At 43.8% G+C, this 22,676-nt stretch overlaps 1 protein-coding gene and 1 long non-coding RNA gene across 3 annotated transcripts in view; one reads left to right on the top strand and one right to left on the bottom strand.

The window, feature by feature from the left end:
• The window catches only part of LOC148142133 (uncharacterized), a 125,042-nt gene that overhangs the window by 21,948 nt on the left and 80,418 nt on the right, over positions 1-22,676 (top strand). Inside the window, exon 1 of one of the 2 annotated variants that reach the window (XR_015752116.1) lies at positions 22,215-22,472. The exons of the other annotated variant lie outside the window; for it this stretch is intronic. This is a non-coding gene — a long non-coding RNA (uncharacterized LOC148142133). Of the gene's footprint in view, positions 1-22,214; positions 22,473-22,676 lie in introns of those variants that run through there. 2 annotated transcript variants of the gene reach the window in all.
• On the bottom strand, positions 15,661-22,050 carry LOC122563510 (CCN family member 2-like). The gene is made up of 5 exons (XM_043717310.2): positions 21,866-22,050; positions 21,000-21,222; positions 18,954-19,205; positions 18,176-18,387; positions 15,661-17,042 (listed from the first exon to the last, which is right to left on the bottom strand). Exons 1-5 carry the CDS (start codon positions 21,932-21,934, stop codon positions 16,743-16,745), a joined length of 1,056 nt encoding a protein of 351 aa, XP_043573245.1. The 5' UTR covers positions 21,935-22,050; the 3' UTR covers positions 15,661-16,742.

Here is a 22,676-nt window from a genome sequence, read left to right as displayed (position 1 = left end):
AGAATCTGGCTGCGACATTTATATATTCCTTGTCAGTCCCCGCAAGTGTTAACTCCCTTGTCAATCAAAAATCAGGTGTCCTTTGGCAGGATTTGGCCTCTGGGGAAACTGGAGACCAAACTGTGACCCCTGGTCCTGGACTCCCTGGTCATCGAGAACAGGATGATAAGGCAGCACTCACTGATTGATGAGAGCCTAACAAAGCCAATGAAAAAAAGAAATCATCTTTCTTTGCAGTCTCCTTTCCCTTCCTAGTGGCTGAGGCCAAAACACTGAATATTTTTAAGAAGGAGATATAGATCTTAAAGTAAAAGGGATTAAAAGGAGAAAGAGGTAACAGGGGACCGAATTGGATGATCAGCCATGATCCATATTGAATGGTAAAGCAGGCTCAAAGGGCCAAATGGCCTGCTTCTGCTCCTATTTTCTAATTCCTAAAGGCCTTTGTTTGTCTTTCAAGAACTTGTCCTTAATTGGACACTGAGCCAATCTTCAGGCCAGTTAAGGGCCATAGTGATCATAGTAGTGATCACTATGAGCAACTGTTTTGGTATTACAATGGGAATGAATTTATTAGTTATGTAACTCTGATACCAAACAGTCACAGGCTATTGAGACTTTAAGAAGAAAAAAACTAAATAACTGTATTAGCAAGCTGACAGCTATATTTTAGAAGATAGCTCAAATGTTTACAGAACCTTCTGAGAATCAGGCAATAGCTACACTCAGATAAAGACTGTAATGTAGCTGATTCAGAATAGGAACAGTCTAGCTGAATAAAGCAGCTTCATGAGTGCAGTACAGGCACCCAACACCCAGACTTCATAGTAGGCAGAATCCATGATAATAGAACAATGCAGCTTGAGTCCACAAAAGCAGTAACGTGGTGACAGCAACATTGGCACAAATCAAAACCAATAGACCTGTGGATGCTATAAAATTAGAAATTTCTGGAACACCTCAGCAGATCTGGCAGCATCTGTGGAGAGTTAACGTCCCTACCTATTGTTTACACCTTACCCCGTTCCCTCCACCCTATCTTCTGCATATAAACTAACATTTCCCTAGCTACCATCAGTTCTGAGGAAGGGTCCCTTGACCCAAAACGTTAACTCCGATTTCTCTCCACAGATATTGCCAGACCTGTTGAGCTTTTCCGGCAATTTCTATATTTGTCATTGACAGGAAGCAGTAGCAAGGGTTTGGCCCCCAGAAACAGACCTAACCTGTTTCAAGTTTCCCCAGAGAATACATTCTGCTCAAGGTCTCCTCTGATTTTTGATTGACAAGAGAGTTAACACTTACAGGGACTGGCAAGGAATATATAAATATCGCAACCAGATTCTGGCTGAATTTGAGAGCTGGGGAGTAGGCACCTTATTGGTGTACACTAATGAACATGCATGAACTATTTACAGTACTTACAGAACCTGGTTCATTAGGTCCTTTTTCACTCAGCTCCCAGATCTGTGTGACCTGGTATCATCTGGTATCACTGATTAGGTTCCCTACAGTGTGGAAACAGGCCCTTCGGCCCAACAAGTCCACACCGACCCTCTGAAGAGTAACCCACCCAGACCCATTTCCCTCTGACTGATGCACCTAACACTATGGGCATTTTAGCATGGCCAATTCACCTGATGTGCACATCTTTGGACTGTGGGAGGAAACTGGAGCACCTGGAAGAAACCTACACAGACACGGGTAGAATGTGTAAACTCCACACTGACAGTCGCCCGAGGCTAGAATCAAACCTGGGACCCTGGTGCTATGAGGCAGCAGTGCTAACCACTGGGCCACCGTGCCACCCCTGATGATGCAGACTAGTTTTTCGCACATAGCTGTAAATCCCATATCCTAGTGAGAGGTGGTAAATGGTCACAAGCACCTTATCAGATGGCAGATGAGACTCAAGAGGCTGAATGGCCTACTCCTGTAACTGTTGATTTTATAATGATCTCCTCACACTGCACTCTGTTGCCACCTCCAGCTCAGGTGGACCCTTGGGTGGCAACTTCACCTTGAAGGCCACTTGAGTGAGAGGAATGAGGTGGTGAGGCATTATCCTCGTCCATCTCCATGACTGTCTCCTTCTGTACTTCCCTGTACCAAGTTAAAAATCACACAACACCAGGTTACAGTCCAACAAGTTTATTTGGAAGCACTAACTTTCGGAGCGCTGTTCCTTCCTCAGGTGTCCGCAACCACCTGACAAAGGAGCAGCGTTCTGAAAGCTAGTGCTTTCAAATAAACCTGTTGGACTATAATCTGATGTTGTGTGATTTTTAACTTTGTCCACTCCAGTCCAACACTGACTCCTCCACATCATGGCTTCCCTGTACCAGTTAGTGAGTTTATCACAGGTTTGTTTAGGCTGCCATCTACTGGGTAAACTTTGTTGGTGAGATAAATATTTATTTGTTATTGTATGTCCTTCTTTCAATTTACAAACACACATATGTGAGCATGGGCTGAAAGTAATATCCTCAATTTAGGGTCTTCCATTTATGCTTGACTTCCTCTGACAGTTTCCAGCTGCCTCCTCAGCCCATTCAGCTTGTAGGTAATTCCAAGATCACTGAACAGATGCTGTTATAAGTTAATGGGACAATAGAAAATGGGCACAGCTCCCCACTTTTCAATCCATGTAGATGCTATGTACCATTAACCAGAGAATACGATCCCTTTGCCAGCAATTCAGTGCGAAGCCAAGGGGTCAGTTAAAGGTTGTGACTGAACTGGTAGGACTGAATGAATATGCTCTGATGAGGGTTATGTTTGAGCCAGCATTGATGTGACTAAATACAGTCAGAGTGGAAAAATATTTTCCTAGAACAAAGATAATGTCAATATTGTCCAAAAGACCATTTAAAAAGTCAAAGCTCTTTTGGGGTTTTCCCTTTATACCTCTTTACCTCCGAAGATGCAGACAATACAATGATATTCTCAGTGTTTTGCTTGACTGGATGTTTTTATATAAGAATTTAGACAAACATCTGGCTATTCACCTGTGGAGGCATCACAAATATGTTTTGATTGGTTCCTCCCAGCATCAAATGAAACACTATTTGTGAAGCAGCGACAAATATAACTCGGTGAGAGGGAAATTAGGAAAATTTAAGAAAATAACTCACTTTAATTAATGCCTACCATAATCTTGAATATCTCAAGCATTGTGTAGCCAATTATGTACTTTTGAAATATAATCACTGCTGTAAAGTATATGTGCACAGCCAATTTGTGCACAGACAGTTCCTACAGTCACAACATAATGACCAAATGATCTGCTTTAATGTTGCTTGTTAAGGCACAACCATTGACCAAGAAACCATGGAAAACCCCTCTCTGCTTCTTTAAAACAGTGCTGTGGGACCTGTGTCCGTCTGACAAGGCAGTCAGGGCTTTGGTTTGTGCTTCATCCAAAGAATGGCACATCTAAAAGTGGAATATTCCTTCAGCAATGCCCTGGAGTGTCAGTCTAGATTTTGTAATTAAGATGATAGAGTGGCCTGGAAGTCTAGAAGTCTTCAGATTCTGGAGCTGTTGAGCCAAAAGTACATTAGTAACACCAGATTTCAGATGCAATAACATCCTTGCAATGGGACAAAGGATGATTATTTTCTGCTCTTTAATTGACATGGCATTAAAATTTATTTAAAAATGCAACTTTATTTTTTAAATCAAGACTGATTACTAAACTTAGTGATCTTGGACGAAGCCCCACTCTGCAACTGGATCCTTGGTTTCCTGACCCATAGGCCACAATCAGTGAAGATTGGGGACAATATTTCATCCTCACTATTGCTAACACTGGAACCCCCCCCAGGGGTGCGTACTCTGCTCCCTACTGTACTCACTGTATATCCATGACTGTGTCGCCAAATACCAGATTAATGCCATTTACAAGTTCGCTGATGACAACACCATACTCGGTCGAATCTCTGATGGCGATACAACAGACTACAGATGGGAGGTGGAAGACCTGGAAAAATGGTGCACTGAGAACAAACTAGCTCTCAATGTTGGTAAAATCAAGGAACTTGTTATTGACTTTCGGTGGGATGTTACTCATGCCCCCCCTACACATTAACAGCACAGAAGTAGAATGAGTGGAGAGTGTCAAGCTCCTGGGAGTGGTCATCCACAACAAACTTTCTTGGACTCTTCATGTGGATGCACTGGTTACAAAGGCCCAGCAACGTCTCTTCTTCCTCAGACAACTGAGGAAATTTGGCATGATGGTGAATACCCTGACCAACTTTTATAGGTGTGCCATCGAGAGCATTCTGTCTGGATGTATCACTACCTGGTATGGCAACTGTACCATTCAAGATCGGAGACAGTTACAGAGAGTGGTGAACTCGGCCTGGACAATCATAAAGGCCAACCTCCCATCTATAGAATCCATCTACCAGGCCCGCTGTCAAGGAAAGGCTGCCAGTATTCTCAAAGATCTATCCCACCCTGTTTTTCTACAATCTCTACCATCTGGGAGAAGGTACAGAAGGTATAGAACACATGCACCAACCAGTTTCAAACCAGTTTCTACCCTCTTGTTGTTACAATACTCTCAAACTCTTAACATTTGCCTGTACGTGTGTTTTTGTTTTAGTTGCTGCTTACTTATTATTTACTTATCTATGCTACTTAACTCTGTGATCTGCCTGTGTTGCTCGCAAGACAAAGCTTTTCCCTGTGCCTCGGTACATGTGACAACAAATTCAATTCAATTCAATTCATAAAGCAGTGCACCTGTTCAGTGCTACATTAAAGGGAAAGGATCAATATTTAATGTTTTTCACTGAAGAGAGTCAAAAAAGAATAGGAACAAAAGGAGGCCAGTCAGCTACTTGAGACCATTCCAACATTTAATTAAATCAGGGATGGTTACACCTTTTTGATGGGAAAGCCACAACTTTGTGCAGAAATTGTATGTGAAGAGGAGGAACAGCTATAAACACTCAAGCAATGAGCAATAGTAAAAAAGATAAATGTTGATACAAATAAACGGTAAAGCATTATTAATTACGCCAACATAACAAGGTGTATACACTAAAAACCACAAACCCTCTTTTACATGCCCTTGTGGTTTAATGTAAGCGATGTGTTGGTCACCCTTCTACAATAATATTAAAGTCGAGTGTCATGACACCAACATCTTGTCTTCTAAGTGTCTTGATTACTTTGGTCTCAACAGAGAGGACCCATTTCACCATTTCACACCTTAAAATACACCCATTTTACATTTTCTCTTTTACCCCAATTAGAAACTCCTTTGTCTTTTGCACTGGGCCTCCACACTGTCTGTTCCACTCACTTTTCATCTGCTTCTGTGGAAAGTATAAAAGCAACCATTTTCAAACTCTTTAAAGGTCTGAAGAATAGTCATCTTTGAGGAGAATTTCCTGAAGAAGGGCTTATGCCCGAAACGTCGATTCTCCTGTTCCCTGGATGCTGCCTGACCTGCTGCGCTTTTCCAGCAACACATTTTCAGCTCTGAAGAATAGTCATATCAGACTTGAAATCTGTTTCTCTCTCCACAGATGCTGTCTGGGATGCTGAATACTTCCATCATTTTCTGTTTTATTTCCAATTTCCATTATCTATAATATTTGGCTCTTCTCGTGCCTGGAGAAATGCTACTTTACTGTGATTTACTGTATTGTAGGAACCATCAAGGGAAGAAAGGTAAAGATAAAAGAAAGACTATGTAAGTACAAAGACATCTTAGAAGCTGTTATCATTTCTTATAGGGAGAACAGTGATCTCTACCTCTCACTATTTCTCATTTCTAGAATAGCACTTTAATAACCTGAGAGTGTCTGTAACTGTTTTGCATCGGTTAAGAAACACATTTCTTACTTTCAGTTCTCTCAAAATCGCAAAACATTAACCTAAAACCACACAACCTTCATTATCTACTCCATTCATCAACTTCTTCTAAAAACCAAACTTTTACTTGCACCTCTGGCAATAACAGAAGATGCTTTCTCAACTCCAAATTTTGGAAATCAATAAACAAATGATCGCTGAGATGCCAATCTCAAAATGGTAAACTGTGATTGCAATGGAAATCTTTACGGCAGCTTGTAGCAACAATTATTCATGTATTTATTTTCTTTATTCTTGCATAGGATGACCCTATTATGAACAAGATCAGCATTTATTGTCCATCTCTTAGATGGACAAGTTGAGCAGCGTGCTAGGTCATTTTGGAACACACTTAAGAGTCAACCATGTTGCTGTGGGTCTAGAGTCACTTGTAATCCAGACTGGGTGAGAACAGCAGATTTCCCTCCCTGAAGGACATAATGAATTAATTATATCTTTATGAAAATTGACAGTGGTCTTACGCTTACCATCAATGGGATTAGCTTCATATTCCAGGTTTATTTATTGAAATTAAATTCCCTCTGCAGCAAGGGTAGAATTCAGACCCATGTCTCCAGAATGTTAGCCTCAGCCTCTGGATTATTAGCCTAGTGGCATTATCACCACATCTGCCCCAGACCCTTGGCAATCAATGAAATTGTAGATCAATCTTTGCTGTGTCGACAAACCTGCTTTCTTCTGGATATTTTGCCAGTTGTATATGTCTGTGTCCTTATAGTTACTGACTTAGTGCCACATGAAACAATTTCTCCTTATTTACCGAAACAATGTCCCTCATAATTTTGAACACCTTTTTTAAACCAACCCTTAACTTTCTCTACTGTAACAAGAATAATCCCAGCCTCTCTGTTTTCCCCAATTAACTGAAGTTCCTCATCCCTGGATGGAGGTTTGCTTGCTGAGCTGGAAGGTTCATTTCCAGACGTTTTGTCACCCTACTAGGTAACATTTTCAGTTGTCCCTGGGTGAAGCACTGCTGATGATTCCTCCTTTCTATTTATATGTTTGGGTTCTTTGGGTTGGTGATGTCATTTCCTGTGGTGGTGGCATTTTCCCACAGGAAATGACATCCAGAACCTCAACCTGAGCTACAAATCTTCTCAAAATGCGCTTCCTCATCCCTGGTTACATTATAAACACAGCCTTTGGAATTTATAAAATAATTAATTGATAGGACATATAGATAGGTGGAAGATTTTAAAATAGATTATGTATACACACACATTTTATATATATAGTATTAATAATGTTAACATTAATAATATCCTAATGCTAAGAGGATGTTGCCCCTCTTGGAGATTCTAGGACCAGACAGCATCATTGGAGAATAAAGGGGTACCAATTTAAAACTGGGGATTAAGAGGAATTTCTTCCCTTCGAGCATCTCCTTTTGGAACTCATTACTCAGAGAGCAGTGGGGCTAATGTCCCTGACTATATATTTAAGGTTGAGATAAATAGATTCTTGATCAGTTAGGAAATCTGGGGTTTAAGGGGAAAGGGCGGTAAAGTGAAGTTGGGGAATGTCGAATCAGCCATGATCAGGGTCATGCTTGTATACAGACTGGAGGTGCTATGCTAGGTGATCACCAATCTGTGTTTGATGTTGGTGGTTGAGGAATGGACTAGGGAGTCCCGGAGGGAACAATCCCAAAGAAATACAGACAGGAGGAGTGAGGGGAAGATGTATTTGGTGGTGGCGTTTTAGTGGAGTTGTCTGAAATGGCAGGGGATGATCTTTGAATGCGGCGGCTAGTGGGATGAGAAGTGAAGACAAGGGGGACACAATCACACTGTTGTGAGTGACAGGGAAGGGGAAGGGTGGAAGCATGGGTGATAAGTCGGAAGGTTGAGGGTCCTGTCAATCAAAGTGGGCAGGAAACTATGCCTGCCCAATATGAATTAGCGCTTTCGGTGAACAAAACTATGCATGAGTTGTATTGACTTGACCTTTTCTGGAAGTATTAAACTTAAGTGAAAAATAAGTTGATATTTTGAAATTGCAGTGTATGTACTTACAAAATTAGGATAAGGCAATTTACACTAAGCTTGTAGTGCTTTCATTGCTTCTCCACATTGCTTACCTCCCCAAACACTCTGCCTCTAAGTTCCAGTAACTTACCCAAAGTAGACATTAGTCTAATAGGTCGACATTCTCCTAGTTTATCTCTTTGATCCTTGTTAGATAGAAGTAGTTGTTTAATAATACAGAACTTAAGTATTGATGAAAAGAGACATTTTATTGAAACTTTGCATCATACTCAGTACACTTTGTATGAAAATAAATTCAGGGGGAAAACTGACATTTATAAAGTATAAGAGAGTGCTGATTGGTTGGCAAGTGGACTGTGATTGGTACAGGTGTTGCCATGGAGAATATGTCCATTAATGCTGATTGACAGTTAACAGTTTTGTTTCCTCTCATGCAGTAGAGATGTTGGCTTATCTCTTGAGCTGGGAATCTTGCAAAAAATGAGTGCAGGATAAATAGCTTTGACAAATTGTGTGGTTATTTTTAACAAAGCTTGAGCAGAAATCGTAATTTCTATTAAATTAACTAATCATCACAAGTGTGTGGGATACTTTGTTCACATAACTGTACTTTACATAGATCTGGTGGGAAAACCTGAAGCCAGGCATAACCCCATCAATGCTTTGTGCAGTATGTTTATGCAGTATTAAGCTCAAGCTCCATCAGGCTGTCTCATATTTACAACATTTGCATCCTCTCTGGCTGTCAGAGAGCTGTGTGCTTTTGTGAATAAAGCATTAGCACAGCTCTCATGGAATGATACAAGATGGGAGGCCATTCAGCTCATCAAGCCTGAGCCAACATTCTTCCGACAGTGCGAAATATAAATTCTTTGCAGTCTATTTTTTTTTTATTAAACAAATTACAAAACAGTTTACAAAAAAAACATTAACAGCTGTACACAAGAGACAGCAATTTTACAAGGGAGAGGAGCAGCAAAGCTAGGCCCCAAACCCTACCGTTCAACCATTTTACAGGGAGAGGAGGACAAACCTCAAATCCCAGTTCCACATATGACAAGACAGTGACAATGACATTTGTACATTAGACAATACCGTTACATACAAAAGTACAGACAATACAGACCCAGCAAGCCCCCGCCTTCTTTGCAGTCTAAATTGCTTAATTCAGATTAGCAGGGTTAAGGACCTCTCTGAGCACTCAGGGTAGTTTACACTCCATACATTGTCAGATTGTGCACTGCAGGGAGTCTCACATGGCTCTTTGCAGTCAGTTGGACCCTCAGCCTGGATTATTATTGCAAAGGGAAAATGCTTTCTTCTCATCAGCAACATATTTTGCAAACATCAGACCTTTGTTAGCTGTTTAACATATTTAAACATTTTAATTACCTATTATGGCCATTTAAAAATAACTCCCTTAATTGAATAGTGGAACAAATATCCATATTAAAGAATATTCCACTGTAAAAGTGGTATGTTTTGCACCAAATACAACTGTAACATATGACATTTTCTCCACCATCACAAAATTGTCACAGTACAGGAGGCAATTATGTCTACAATGTCTCTCCGAATGAGCAACATGACTGAGTGCCATTGTCCTGCCTTTTCCTCATAACCTGGCACATTATTTGTATTTAAATAATCATCTAATATCCTCTTGAATACCTTGACTGAACCTGCCTTCATCACACTTCCAGGCATTGCATTCCAAAGCCAAATCACTCATTTCTTAGAAAGGTTGCATTTCTCATGAATACTTTTTTTTGAAATCACTTGGAATCTATGCACTCTCAGTCCTGATCTATTTACACGTTGGAAGAGTTTCTCCTGGTCTACCTTATTCAGATTTCTCAGTAACTTATCTCAGTGTGGAGCATTGCTGTATGTAAATTGGCAGCCATATTTTGACAATTACCATAATGACTATATATTGGCTTTGAAACATCCTTGGCCGTAAAACAATCATGCAAATGTAACCTTTTTCAGCAACTGGATCAAGTCTTAATTGTCAAGCTCTTCTGGATTGGAAATTGTGATGCTGTTCCAATAAAAGATCTCCATTCGTTTCGATCACCATTGTGTTCCTTTAAGGATTTCGGAATTATAACTGCTCCTTAAGGACCCGGTGCAAGCCTTAATCATGACCCTAAATTATTCATTAGCTGGACTGGTGGATGAAATATGAATTGTCCCTTTAAGAACTTGGATGAGCATAAATTGTAGCACTGCTCTCAAAATTTAGCGGCACATCTTGAGATAATTCTTATTATGTTGCTCCTGGTGAGGACTTCAATAGATATTATGTCAAAGTACAGTTCCTGAATCAAGACTGCTGGGATTCTACTGATTACAGCTGTCTCATTGGTAACCACTCCATTTCTCATTCTCTACTTAATTCATATTCCTGTTTCTGTCACCATACAAATAGCGTTTATAGGAGAAAGTGAGGACTGCAGATGCTGGGGATCAGAGCTGAAAATGTGTTGCTGGAAAAGCGCAGCAGGTCAGGCAGCATCCAAAGAGCAGGAGAATCGATGTTTTGAGCATGAGCCCTTCTTCAGGAATGACGAAAATGTGCCAAGCAGGCTAAGATAAAAGTTAGGGAGGAGTGACTTGGGGGAGGGGCGTTGGAAATGCGCTAGGTGGAAGGAGGTTAAGGTGAGGGTGATAGGCTGGAGTGGGGGTAGGGGCGGAGAGATCAGGAAGAAGATTGCAGGTTAGGAAGGTGATGCTGAGTTCGAGGGTTGGGACTGAGACAAGGTGGGGGGAGGGGAAATGAGGAAACTGGAGAAATCTGAGTTCATCCCTTGTGGTTGGAGGGTTCCTAGGCGGAAGATGAGGCGCTCTTCCTCCAGCCGTCGTGTTGCTATGGTCTGGCGATGGAGGAGTCCAAGGACCTGCATGTCCTTGATGGAGTGGGAGGGGGAATTGAAGTGTTGAGCCACGGGGTGGTTGGGTTGGTTGGTCCGGGTGTCCCAGAGGTGTTCTCTGAAACATTCCGCAAGTAGGCGGCCTGTCTCCCCAATATAGAGGAGGCCACATCGGGTGCAGAGGATGCAGTAAATGATGTGTGTGGAGGTGCAGGTGAATTTGTGGTGGATATGGAAGGATCCCTTGGGGCCTTGGAGGGAAGTAAGGGGGGAGGTGTGGGCGCAAGTTTTGCATTTCTTGCGGTTGCAGGGGAAGGTGTCGGGAGTGGAGTTTGGGTTGGTGGGGGGTGTGGACCTGACGAGGGAGTCACGGAGGGAGTGGTCTTTTCGGAACGCTGATAGGGGAGGGGAGGGAAATATATCCCTGGTGGTGGGGTCCGTTTGGAGTTGGCGGAAATGACGACGGATGATACGATGTATATGGAGGTTGGTGGGGTGGTAGGTGAGGACCTGTCCTGGGGTTCTGTCCTGGTGGCGATTGGAGGGGCGGGGCTCAAGGGCGGAGGAGTGGGAAGTGGAGGAGAAGTGGTGGAGAGCATCGTCGATCACGTCTGGGGGGAAATTGCGGTCCTTGAAGAAGGAGGCCATCTGGGTTGTTCGGTATTGGAACTGATCGTCCTGGGAGCAGATGCGGCGGAGACGATGGAATTGGGAGAATGGGATGGCGTTTTTACAGGGGGCAGGGTGGGAGGAGGTGTAGTCTAGGTAGCTGTGGGAGTCGGTCGGTTTATAGTAAATGCCCGTGTTGATTCGGTCGGCCAAGATAGAAATGGAGAGGTCTAGGAAGGGGAGGGAGGAGTCTGAGACGGTCCAGGTAAATTTGAGATCAGGGTGGAAAGTGTTGGTAAAGTGGATGAACTGTTCAACCTCCTTGTGGGAGCACGAGGCAGCGCCGATACAGTCATCGATGTAGCAGAGGAAAAGGTGGGGGTTGGTGCCAGTGTAGCTGCAGAAGATGGACTGTTCCACATATCCTACAAAGAGGCAGGCATAGCTGGGGTCCATGTGGGTGCCCATGGCTACTCCTTTTGTTTGGAAGAAATGGGAGGATTGGAAAGAGAAGTTGTTCAGAGTGAGGACCAGTTCAGTCAGTCGAAGGAGGGTGTCAGTGGAAGAGTACTGGTTGGTACGGCGGGAAAGGAAGAAGCAGAGGGCTTTGAGTCCTTTGTGATGGGAGGTGGAGGTGTACAGGGACTGGATGTCCATGGTGAAGATAAGGCATTGGGGACTGGGGAAGCGAAAATCATGGAGGAGGTGGAGTGCGTGGGTGGTGTCCCAAACATAGGTGGGGAGTTCTTGGACTAAGGGGAACAGGACCATATCGAGGTATGCAGAGATGAGTTCAGTGGGGCAAGAGCAGGCTGAGACAATGGATCGGCCTGGGCAGTCAGGTTTGTGGATTTTGGGCAGGAGGTAGAAACGGTCGGTGTGGGGTTATAGAACATAGAAGAATACAGCGCAGTACAGGCCCTTTGGCCCTCGATGTTGCGCCGATCCAAGCCCACCTAACCTCTACTAACCCACTATCCTCCATATACCTATCCAATGCCCGCTTAAATGCCCATAAAGAGGGAGAGTCCACCACTGCTACTGGCAGGGCATTCCATGAACTTACGACTCGCTGAGTGAAGAACCTACCCCTAACTTCAGTCCTATATCTACCCCCCCTTAATTTAAAGCTATGCCCCCTTGTAATACCCGACTCCATACGCGGGAAAAGGTTCACACTGTCAACCCTATCTAACCCCCTAATCATCTTGTACACCTCAATCAAGTCACCCCTAAACCTTCTTTTCTCTAATGAAAACAGCCCCAAGTGTCTCAGTCTTTCCTCATACGATCTTCCTTCCATACCAGGCAACATCCTGGTAAACCTCCTCTGCACCCGTTCCAGTGCCTCCACATCCTTCCTATAGTATGGCGACCAAAACTGCACACAATATTCCAGATGCGGCCGCACCAGAGTCCTATACAACTGCATCATGACCTCAGGACTCCGGAACTCAATTCCTCTACCAATAAAAGCCAGTACGCCATATGCTTTCCTCACTGCACTATTTACCTGAGTGGCAACTTTCAGAGATCTGTGTACATGGACACCAAGATCCCTCTGCTCATCCACACTACCAAGTATCCGACCATTAGCCCAGTACCCCATCTTTTTGTTATTCTTCCCAAAGTGAATCACCTCACACTTAGCTACATTGAATTCCATTTGCCACCTTTCTGCCCAGCTCTGCAGCTTCTCTATATCCTGCGGTAACCTGTCACATCCTTCCTCACTGTCAACAACTCCTCCGACTTTCGTATCATCCGCAAACTTGCTCACCCAACCTTCTAACCCCTCTTCCAGGTCATTTATAAAAATGACAAACAGCAATGGTCCCAAAACAGATCCTTGCGGAACACCGCTAGTGACGGCACTCCATGAAGAAACTTGGCCATCAACTACTACCCTCTGTCTTCTTCCATCCAGGAGGAGAAAGTGAGGTCTGCAGATGCTGGAGATCAAAGTTGAAACTTTATTGCTGGAACAGCACAGCAGGTCAGGCAGCATCCAGGGAACAGGAGATTCGACGTTTACCAAACCTCCAACTCACCCTCAATGCCATATCTCCGTATTTTCTGCAGTAGCCTACCATGGGGAACCTTATCAAACGCCTTACTAAAATCCATATATACCACATCTACCGCTTTCCCCGCATCAACCTCCTTCGTCACCTTTTCAAAGAATTCAATAAGGTTTGTGAGGCACGACCTGCCCTTCACAAAACCATGCTGACTATCCTTGATCACATTATTCTTATCCAGATGTGCATAAATCCTATCCCTTACAATTCTCTCTAAGACTTTGCCCACAACAGAAGTGAGACTCACCGGCCTATAGTTACTAGGGTTATCCCTACACCCCTTTTTGAACAAGGGAACCACATTTGCTATCCTCCAGTCTTCTGGCACTACTCCCGTAGACAAAGAGGACATAAAAATCAAGGCCAATGGCTCTGCAATCTCCTCCCTTGCTTCCCAGAGAATCCTAGGATAAATGCCATCAGGCCCAGGGGACTTATCTATTTTCACCTTTTCCAGGATTTCCAACACCTCTTCTCTACATACCTCAAAGCCATCCATTCTACTTATTTGTGACTCAGTATTCACATCGACGACAATGCCCTGTTCCTGAGTAAATACTGAAGAAAAGTATTCATTCAGTGTCTCCCCAATCTCTTCCGCCTCCACACGCAACTTCCCACTACTATCCTTGACTGGACCTATTCCTACCCTAGTCATTCTTTTATTCCTAACATACCTATAGAAAGCCTTAGGGTTTTCCCTAATCCTACCGACTAAGGACCTTTCATGTCCCCTCTTTGCTGCTCTTAGCTCTCTCTTCAGGTCCTTCCTGGCTACCCTATAACTCTCAATCGCCCCAATTGAACCTTCACGTCTCATCTTGAGATAGGCCGCCCTCTTCCATTTAACAAGGGATTCCAATTCCTTATTAAACCACGGCTCCCTCGCACGACCCTTTCCTCCCTGCCTGACAGGTACATAATTGTGGGACTATGAGGTTGGAGGCGGTGGATGGGAGATCCCCTGAGGTGATGAGGTTATGGATGGTCTGGGAGATGATGATTTGGTGGTGGGAGGTGGGGTCATGGTCAAGGGGGCAGTAGGAGGAGGTGTCCGCGAGGTGGCGTTTAGCCTCAGCGGTGTAAAGGTCAGTGCGCCAAACTACTACTGCGCCTCCCTTGTCTGGCGGTTTGATGGTGAGGTTGGGGTTGGAGTGGAGGGTTGCACGCTGCGAGGGTGAGAGGTTGGAGTGGGTGAGAGGGGTGGACAAGTTGAGGCGGTTAATGTCGCGGCGGCAGTTGGCTATGAAGAGATCGAGGGCAGGTTGGAGGCCAGCACGGGGTGTCCAGGTGGATGGGGTGTGTTGAAGGCGGGAGAAGGGGTCGTCAAAGGGTGGGCGAGAATCCTGGTTGAAGAAGTAGGAGGCGAAGGCGGCGGAAGAATTGTTTGATGTCACGCCGCATGTTGAATTCGTTGATCCGAGAGCGTAGGGGGAATGAAGGTGAGGCCTCTGCTGAGGACTAATCTTTCATCCTCAGAGAGGGATAGTTCTGGAGGGATGGTGAAAACACGGCAGGGCTGGGAGCTAGGACCTGGGAGCTCGGACCTGGGACCTGGTGTGGGGCTGGAGCTGGGAGTGGGGGCGGGGTTAGGCGTGGTGACGGAGATCGGCGTGGGGGCGGGGTTAGGCGTGGTGACGGAGATCGTCGTGGGGGAGGGGTTAGGCGTGGTGACGGAGATCGTCGTGGGGGCGGGGTTAGGCGTGGTGACGGAGATCGTCGTGGGGGCGGGGTTAGGCGTGGTGCCGGGGTTAGGCGTGGTGACGGAATCGGCGTGGGGGCGGGTTAGGCGTGGTGACGGAATCGGCGTGGGGGCGGGTTAGGCGTGGTGACGGAGATCGGCGTGGCGGCGGGGTTAGGCGTGGTGACGGAGATCGGCGTGGCGGCGGGGTTAGGCGTAGTGACGGCGATCGGCGTGGGGGCGGGGTTAGGCGTGGTGACGGAGATCGGCGTGGGGGTGGGGACGCATGCAGGTCGTTGTGCAGGTGAGTGATGGCACTGGGGGCGGAAGTGGCTGTGGCGACGGCAACCCAGGGGGCGGAAGTGGCTGTGGCGACACAGAAAAGGTGTTGTTCCCTGTATGTTTGGTAGAAGGGTCAATATATGGCAAAATACTGTCATGAACATAATACACTCTTCCCCCTCCCCACCCACACACACCCCTTTCTTACCCACTTGTAAAGAAAAAGGATCCAAAATAAAAGCAGACCATTTATATAAAAAATAGATTTTTTTATTCTAAAAGTACAAATATTTACTTCCTTGCCAACCTCACAGAAGCATCTTCTCTAAAAATACAGCTACAATAAAAAAAAGTAAGTGATAATATATTATAATATAAAACTGTACACTTGGCATTTACAATATTTACACCAGTCACATGATGATGACATGGCAATGTTAAAATAATGCTTTCTTGCATTGATATTTTGGAATTCATGTGAGACAGTATCGATCAGATGGTATCTGGGCTGGGTCACAATTCAAAAGGTTTAGAGTGGAAACAGATTCAAAGAGAAGTACTTAGCTACAGCTCCCTCCGGAACACTAATGCATTTCTGTACATAATAAAACGCATTAAATTGTGAGGTGATTGGCACTGAAGTCAGCACTCTTTGATTTTATGAATGTGTACCATCAGCAGGGAGATGAGCCTCATTTGCTAGCTGCATATAATGGACAATCATAGGAAACACCTCTATGATTTTCTATTGCCTAATGCAATAACTCATCCATAGCTTTGTAGAACTAATCCCTCAGTTTCAGTGAACTGTTCATTCATTAATAAGGCTTGTTACATGAACCCAGATACTATGCTTGGCAGCATTAGCATGCCAATACTCAGGTCAGTATGACTTTTTTTTTGTCCTGTCGTTCTATCACAGTTTAGGTCAGGCAATTTGTGTGAAAATAATTGTTCGCCTTAAAATTAAAATAAACTCTGCCATTATCAATTACAATTTCAGCATGAAACTGCAATTTGTGTTCCTATACTCCAAAAATGTATCACTGCAAATTCATGGCTTTGGAAGGGAGCAATTCAAAAACAATTTGGACCAATGCTATTGGGTGAATCTTCAAAACAAAATTTGCTTTTAGCAAGACTGCATTTTCAAACATTTGATTGTCAGAAAGGGATAATATTCAAAACAAGGTATTTATGGATATATGCTCGTTTATAATCCACCTTTCCTTGGAAACAAAAGTATTCTAAATCACTGCAGATATCAAATGAATCTAAAGACAGTTACACTGTGCTGTTACAGCTAGTCAACAGTTAGAAGCTTCTGCTTTTATGCAGCATAGTCACCAATCATTCTCCTGTAATATGTTGCCATAAAAATGTCATTGTCAGAGGGACAATCATAGTGACAGGAACAGGTCTTGATAAACATCATCTTCTTCTTGATAAGATCTCCCTCTGGACATTTGAATTCCACATGTAGGGTGCTAGTGGAGTGAGGGGTGCAGCATCTCCCATCAGTGCAGACTCCACAGAACTTGGGTCGATAAGATTTCGTGCTGGTACAACCAGAAAACTCAAATTTCATTGACTTGATTGGCCTTGGAGTGCGGACACACTTTTTACCTCGCTGCAAAAAGAGGAGGAAACAACAAAAAAAAATTAGAAACAGCCAAGAGACACTTTATGAGGCAAGCTCTATGGGCATCAACTCAAATAACAATTTGGACCAAGTTCCATTTAAAAGGTGTTTTAAAATTTAATATTGCCATATCTATGTCATAAGATATATGATTTCCCTCTCACTTCTGAAAGTACTGACCCTTGCTGGTGAATGAGCTCCACAGCCACCCCCTAGTACTTCATCTGAAATGACTTGCTCTTCAATGACCTGAAGCCCTAGCACATATTGTCACTCCCCCAGCCTGGGAACACCAAGATCAAAACCAGAGTCAATATATCAAGTCCAGTAACCCTTCTTCAGAGAAGAGGTCCCTTTAAACATTGATTAGACCTGAAACATTGACTGTTTCTTCTCTATAGGTGCCGCCAGACCTGATAAGTTTTCTCAGCAATTTGTTGTTTCCACATTCCCAGTTCTTTGGTTTTATTATCTTCCATTTATCTGGCTGAGACAAATTTATTATGTCACAGTAGGAGATGTTAGGACTCTGCTGTCAACATATTTTGTAGGGGGCATGAGATTTGGTTGGAAAGCACTCTGGTGAAAACTAAAGTGGTCAATTTAAGACAGGGAATAAAATCACATCTAAGCAACTAGCAATTTCCTCCTCAGTTTTGTATTCAATTGTAGCACTACCACTACGTTTCCACAGGAGATCAGATAATTCAGCACAAGGTTTATCAGCCAAAAATAGCATGACCAATATGTGGCAAAAGTGGGCACTTTGGGATAATGTTGCTAATCAGCCTTGATTTCACTGAATGAGGTAACAGGTTCAAGGGTAAAACAGTGAATAGCCTACTCCTAGGTTTTGCACAGAGCAGGAAGGTACTTGGAACTTTGCAGGGTCGCATGACTTAGTGCCTTATTAGGCAGTAATTTTGAGTGAGAGGAGAATTAAAACAAACTATAAACCTTCATGTAAAATTGTATTAGTATTTAGATGGATTATTGCACAGGTTTCAAAAGAAACCAACAATTAAAATACCAACATAAAATACCAACAATTAAAATACCAACATAGAGGGTTTTCCTCTATGATAGACTATTAAACTGACATATTGTGAGGAGTTTAATACCTTGATACTTTTCTCGAGATTGGCACCACAGGGCCGGACCATACACAGCCTGCTCTGCTTCTCCAAGCGGCATTTCTTATTGTCATTAGTTACTCTGGTGGAAAGCCCCATTCCACATGACCTTGAGCACGCACTCCAGTCCGTGGTTTGGACAATACAATTGTCACGGACCTGACTTGAATCAGGGCCAAAAATAGCTTCTTGCCTATAAACTGAAAAATTTTAAAAAAATTAAAGAGGCAGGGAAACTCCTGGATATTCAATACCTTATAAAGTCTTAATAATGATTTAACAGATTCCCTTTCATTAAGTGACTGTAATGAGTAGCATAATTATCACCATTAATCTCAGCAAGTGATTTGGATGTGCAGGTTTTGGACTGGGGTGGACAAATTTAAAAATCACACAACACCAGGTTATAATCCAACAGGTTTATTTGGAAGCACTAGCTTTCCAAGCACTGTTCCTTCATCAGGTGGTTGTGTTGCACTCCGAAAGCTAGTGCTTCCAAATAAATCTGTTGGACTATAATCTGGTGTTGTATAATTTTTAACTTAATCTCAGCAAAGCACATTCCAGTAGATGGTTTGCTCATCAATGCTACTCCAGTCTTTCACCCCGCCCCCCCCCCCAACTTCTGTTGAGTTTGTTAAATATTTAGCTGTGAATATTATTAGGAGCTACATCTCCACAACAAAGGCTGTCAGTGAAGGAGTTCAGCTGGTGAATGATTGCTGGAGAAAGTGAGAACTGGGTTCCATGAAGGATTAACCCTTACCTGCCATGGCAGCATTGAAGACGGAGTGATCCCGAGGTTTGTCGCAAACCCACTCTTCACAGCATTTTCCAGGGATCTTCACTCGTCTGGGTGCTGGACAATCTGGGCTTGGCAGACGCATGTCATCCATACAGAAAGGGACACAGCCGATTGCTCCATCCATGCAAGTGCACTGATACTTACAACTGGGCTGAAATGTCTCTCCATTCCTGTAGATCACTCCTCCCAGGTCACAGGTAGCTCCCTCCCTAGCTAAAAGACAGAAAAACTGGGATTTAGAAAAAAGAATAAACAAAAGCAGGAACTATTGGAGAAAATCAGCAGGTCTGGCAGCAATTGTGGTGAGAGAAGTGGTTAATGTTTTGAATCTAGCATTCAAAATTCCGTTGAAACAATAATTTCAGACTTAATATTCACTCTTTTTCCTTTTAAGCTGCTTGTCTTGAAAAAGGTTCCCAGCATTTTATGGTTTATTACACTTAACCCTGTTAGGGTCCAATGCCAAATCAATAATTGGTCTGCTTCTTGCAAGAGCAAGGATGATGTGAAACATTTACACTCTTGCTCTCAACAGATTCTATGCAAAACCTGTCACATTCAGGAGGTTCACATGCATTTTAGTGTCACAAGCAGGTAATCCATATATTTTCCAATCAATCTGCTCAGAGATATTATTATACAGAAGCAGGTGGGACTTGTACCCTGGGCCTCTTGGTCCAGAGGTAGGGACACTGCTCCTGCACCACAACAGCACCCCCCAGCAGGCAATCCAAGCTAACACTGCAGTAATGTAATGAGCAAGAGTTGTGCTGTGAGGGGCATTGACTATCCGCTGAGTGGATAAACAGAGGCTCCATCCACCCTTAGGTAGAAAAGAATGATCACACATGTAAGGGTGGGAGAGTTCTCCCCAATGTTAACATATAACAAAGAACAGTACAGGCCCTTTGGCCCTCAATGTTTTGTCCTTGCCAATATATGCCTCACCAACCATTAATTTGAAAAAAGATGCTGAAAGTCTAAAGTATGAAGAGAAAAACGGTTTGAAAGAAGAGTCATATATCGGACTCGAAACACAAACGGTTTCTCTCTGCGCAGATGTTGACTGACCTGCTGTGTTTCTCCAACAAACGGAATGTCAGAGAAACTCAGTGGGTCGGAGAAACAGAGTTAAATCTTCCAGGTATTCTGGAGGGGGGTCACTGGACCCGAAATGCTGATTCTGCTTCTCTGTAGAGTTGCTGCTAGACCTGCTGAGTTTCTCAGCCTTTTGTAATCTTTCATGTCTATGGCTCTTCAGCAAAAATGGAGACAGTAGCCTTTCTCTACAGGTGCTGTCAGACCTGCTCAGTAATCATAGCATTAGGGTCATAGAGTCAGAAAAAGCAAACTGTCTACAACACAGAAATAACAGACCCTTTGGCCCATCGAATCTGCACCAGTCAAAAACAACCACTTAACCATTCAAATCCCACATCTCATTCCATGATGCAATGTTATAGTTATATTTGTTTGTCTATTATTGAATTGCTGAGGAGAAAGTGAGGTCTGCAGATGCTGGAGATCAGAGCTGAAAATGTGTTGCTGGAAAAGCGCAGCAGGTCAGGCAGCATCCAGGGAACAGGAGAATCGACGTTTCGGGCATAAGCCCTTCTTCAGGAATAAAGGCAGGTCAGTCAACATCTGTGCAGAGAGAAACCGTTTGTGTTTCGAGTCCGATATATGACCCTTTTTTCAAACTGTTTTTCTCTGAAGAAGGGCTTATGCCCGAAACGTCGATTCTCCTGTTCCCTGGATGCTGCCTGACCTGCTGCGCTTTTCCAGCAACACATTTTCAGCTATTATTGAATTGCTGTTTTGGAGGGTTGCTCTCTGGGCAAATTGGATCCTGTGTCTACATTACAAAAGTGATTACAATTCAGAAACATCTAGGAATCTGAGCAAGTAAAATACACTGTATAAAGACCTACCACTTCTTTCTCATGGGAAGAGGTAAGGAATGAGCCATTTCCTTTTGGCTTGTTGTCAGGTTCAGCAGTAGCTTACCCATGCAGATGCCAGTATGTTCGCTGGAGAGAGTGGGCCCGCTGCAGTACAGCCCCTTGTGTTGGTCGCAGGGTTGCGTGGAGTCACACACATCACCCAGTTGCCTGGCGCAGACCTTACAGCAGCCACAGCCGTCAGTCAGCAGACTCACCCCGGCAGGGCAGCTCGGTGGTCCCGGGGGACAACGGCAAGGATACACGCAGTCCTCAGCCCCTACTCCGGCCTGAACGGGAGAGAAACAAAACACAGATATACACACATTTAATTAAAAATGGGATGGTGCCAGCGAAAGACTGAAATAAAGTTTACATCTTCAACTCCTATCCATTCAAATAGACACACAAATTATTGGAAACAGAAACCTATTGGGATTATTTTCCCGTACAAAATGAGAAAATATGAAACATAATGACGCTTAAAGGAAGCGCTCAGCCTTCTCTGTATTTAATTTTTTTTGTTATTTGTTTGATTTTTCTAATAACTGCCTCATCCAAAATTTTACAAAGCATGAAACAATATCCGCTCTTTAAGGTAGTTAGATGCACAGTTCAACGGAGAACAAGAGTCAGAGGCGATTTGTTTGACAGACCACCTCTCCCTCCGCCCCCCACCACCCCCCACCACCCCCCAAAACAGCAGCAATACGAAACGGTGGTTAAAAATCTGAGGAGTTTCAGCCCACTTTAACGCAACACCCAGAAATCTACTGCCGAATACAGGCGGGTGGTACAGTGGGAGTTTGTGGAGGTCTGTATCGCCCTCCACAATGTCCGAATGTGTAAGCTGCTTCCCCCCATAGCCGATCAGCCGGTTAGTGAGCGGGCGCCTGCGGGGCTGCGCTTATACTGGAAGGAAACTGAACCTACCCAATACCAAGAGAGGACAAGAAGCAACGCCAGACACCGGCAGAAGGTCAATTCCATTTCACCAGACATTGTCTTTTCCCCCTGACAAGAAACCTAACGCCTTTTTCTATTATTTAATGCGCCGGTTTGCTGCGGCTAACAGGCCAGTTTCCTGATTTCTTCAGCACTGGCCGAATGGATTTCAGTCCAGCTCTGCTGCAACTCAGCGCCAACCGCGTCTCTTTAAGTAGCCGCTCAGAGGGCGGGTCACCATCGCCTCAACAACATCCCCGAGCGGCCAAAATGTGGCCACATTCCTGACGGATGTTTCCAATTCCTCGTATCCAAAAAGTGGTTTCAGATGAAGCCGCCAACCGAGAAGAAATTACCTGAAATATTTGTGGTTTTTGTTCAAAAGGAGGGACCCACTTCAACACAATATTTCCTTCACACCTCGCCTTTCAAAACCGACAACACAGCAGTGATTTTCCACTTTTTTTTAACAAAAAAGGAAACTCTGATGTGGTGGAAGCAGAACAGTTTTCAAAAGAGAAATCGGTAAAGATCCGTAAAAGAGCCATTTAAAATGCACTGGAGAATGGGACTGAAAGGATCGCTGTATTGCGGGGTTAGTACATGTGAATGTCCCGAATGGCTTCCTGTTTTGTACTATGTTCACATCAATCTGTGATTCACTAACATTTTGCTGGCCAAATATCTGATCTGAACTGAGTGTTTCGTAACCATTTTGAGATTCTCTAGCAGTTAGATTCTTACAGATTACACAGAAAAAGTGCACAAAGACCAATTATCATGATTAATCACCTAAAAC

The sequence above is a fragment of the Chiloscyllium plagiosum genome, unplaced genomic scaffold (genome assembly GCF_037043375.1).
Source record: "Chiloscyllium plagiosum isolate Xiang-an unplaced genomic scaffold, Cpla_swu_hap1 HiC_scaffold_30, whole genome shotgun sequence".
Lineage (NCBI taxonomy): Eukaryota > Metazoa > Chordata > Chondrichthyes > Orectolobiformes > Hemiscylliidae > Chiloscyllium > Chiloscyllium plagiosum.
The sequence above is the reverse complement of the archived record's forward strand: the minus strand, read 5'-3'. Positions and strand labels throughout refer to the sequence as shown.

Coding starts and splice junctions, on each gene's coding strand:
- LOC122563510 (XM_043717310.2), bottom strand. CDS start 21,934: ATGTCTGGTGAAATGGAATTGACCTTCTGCCGGTGTCTGGCGTTGCTT. Junction 19,206..20,999: donor ACATACTGGCATCTGCATGG/GTAAGCTACTGC, acceptor TCTGTCTTTTAG/CTAGGGAGGGAGCTACCTGT. Junction 17,043..18,175: donor ATCTCGAGAAAAGTATCAAG/GTATTAAACTCC, acceptor CTCTTTTTGCAG/CGAGGTAAAAAGTGTGTCCG.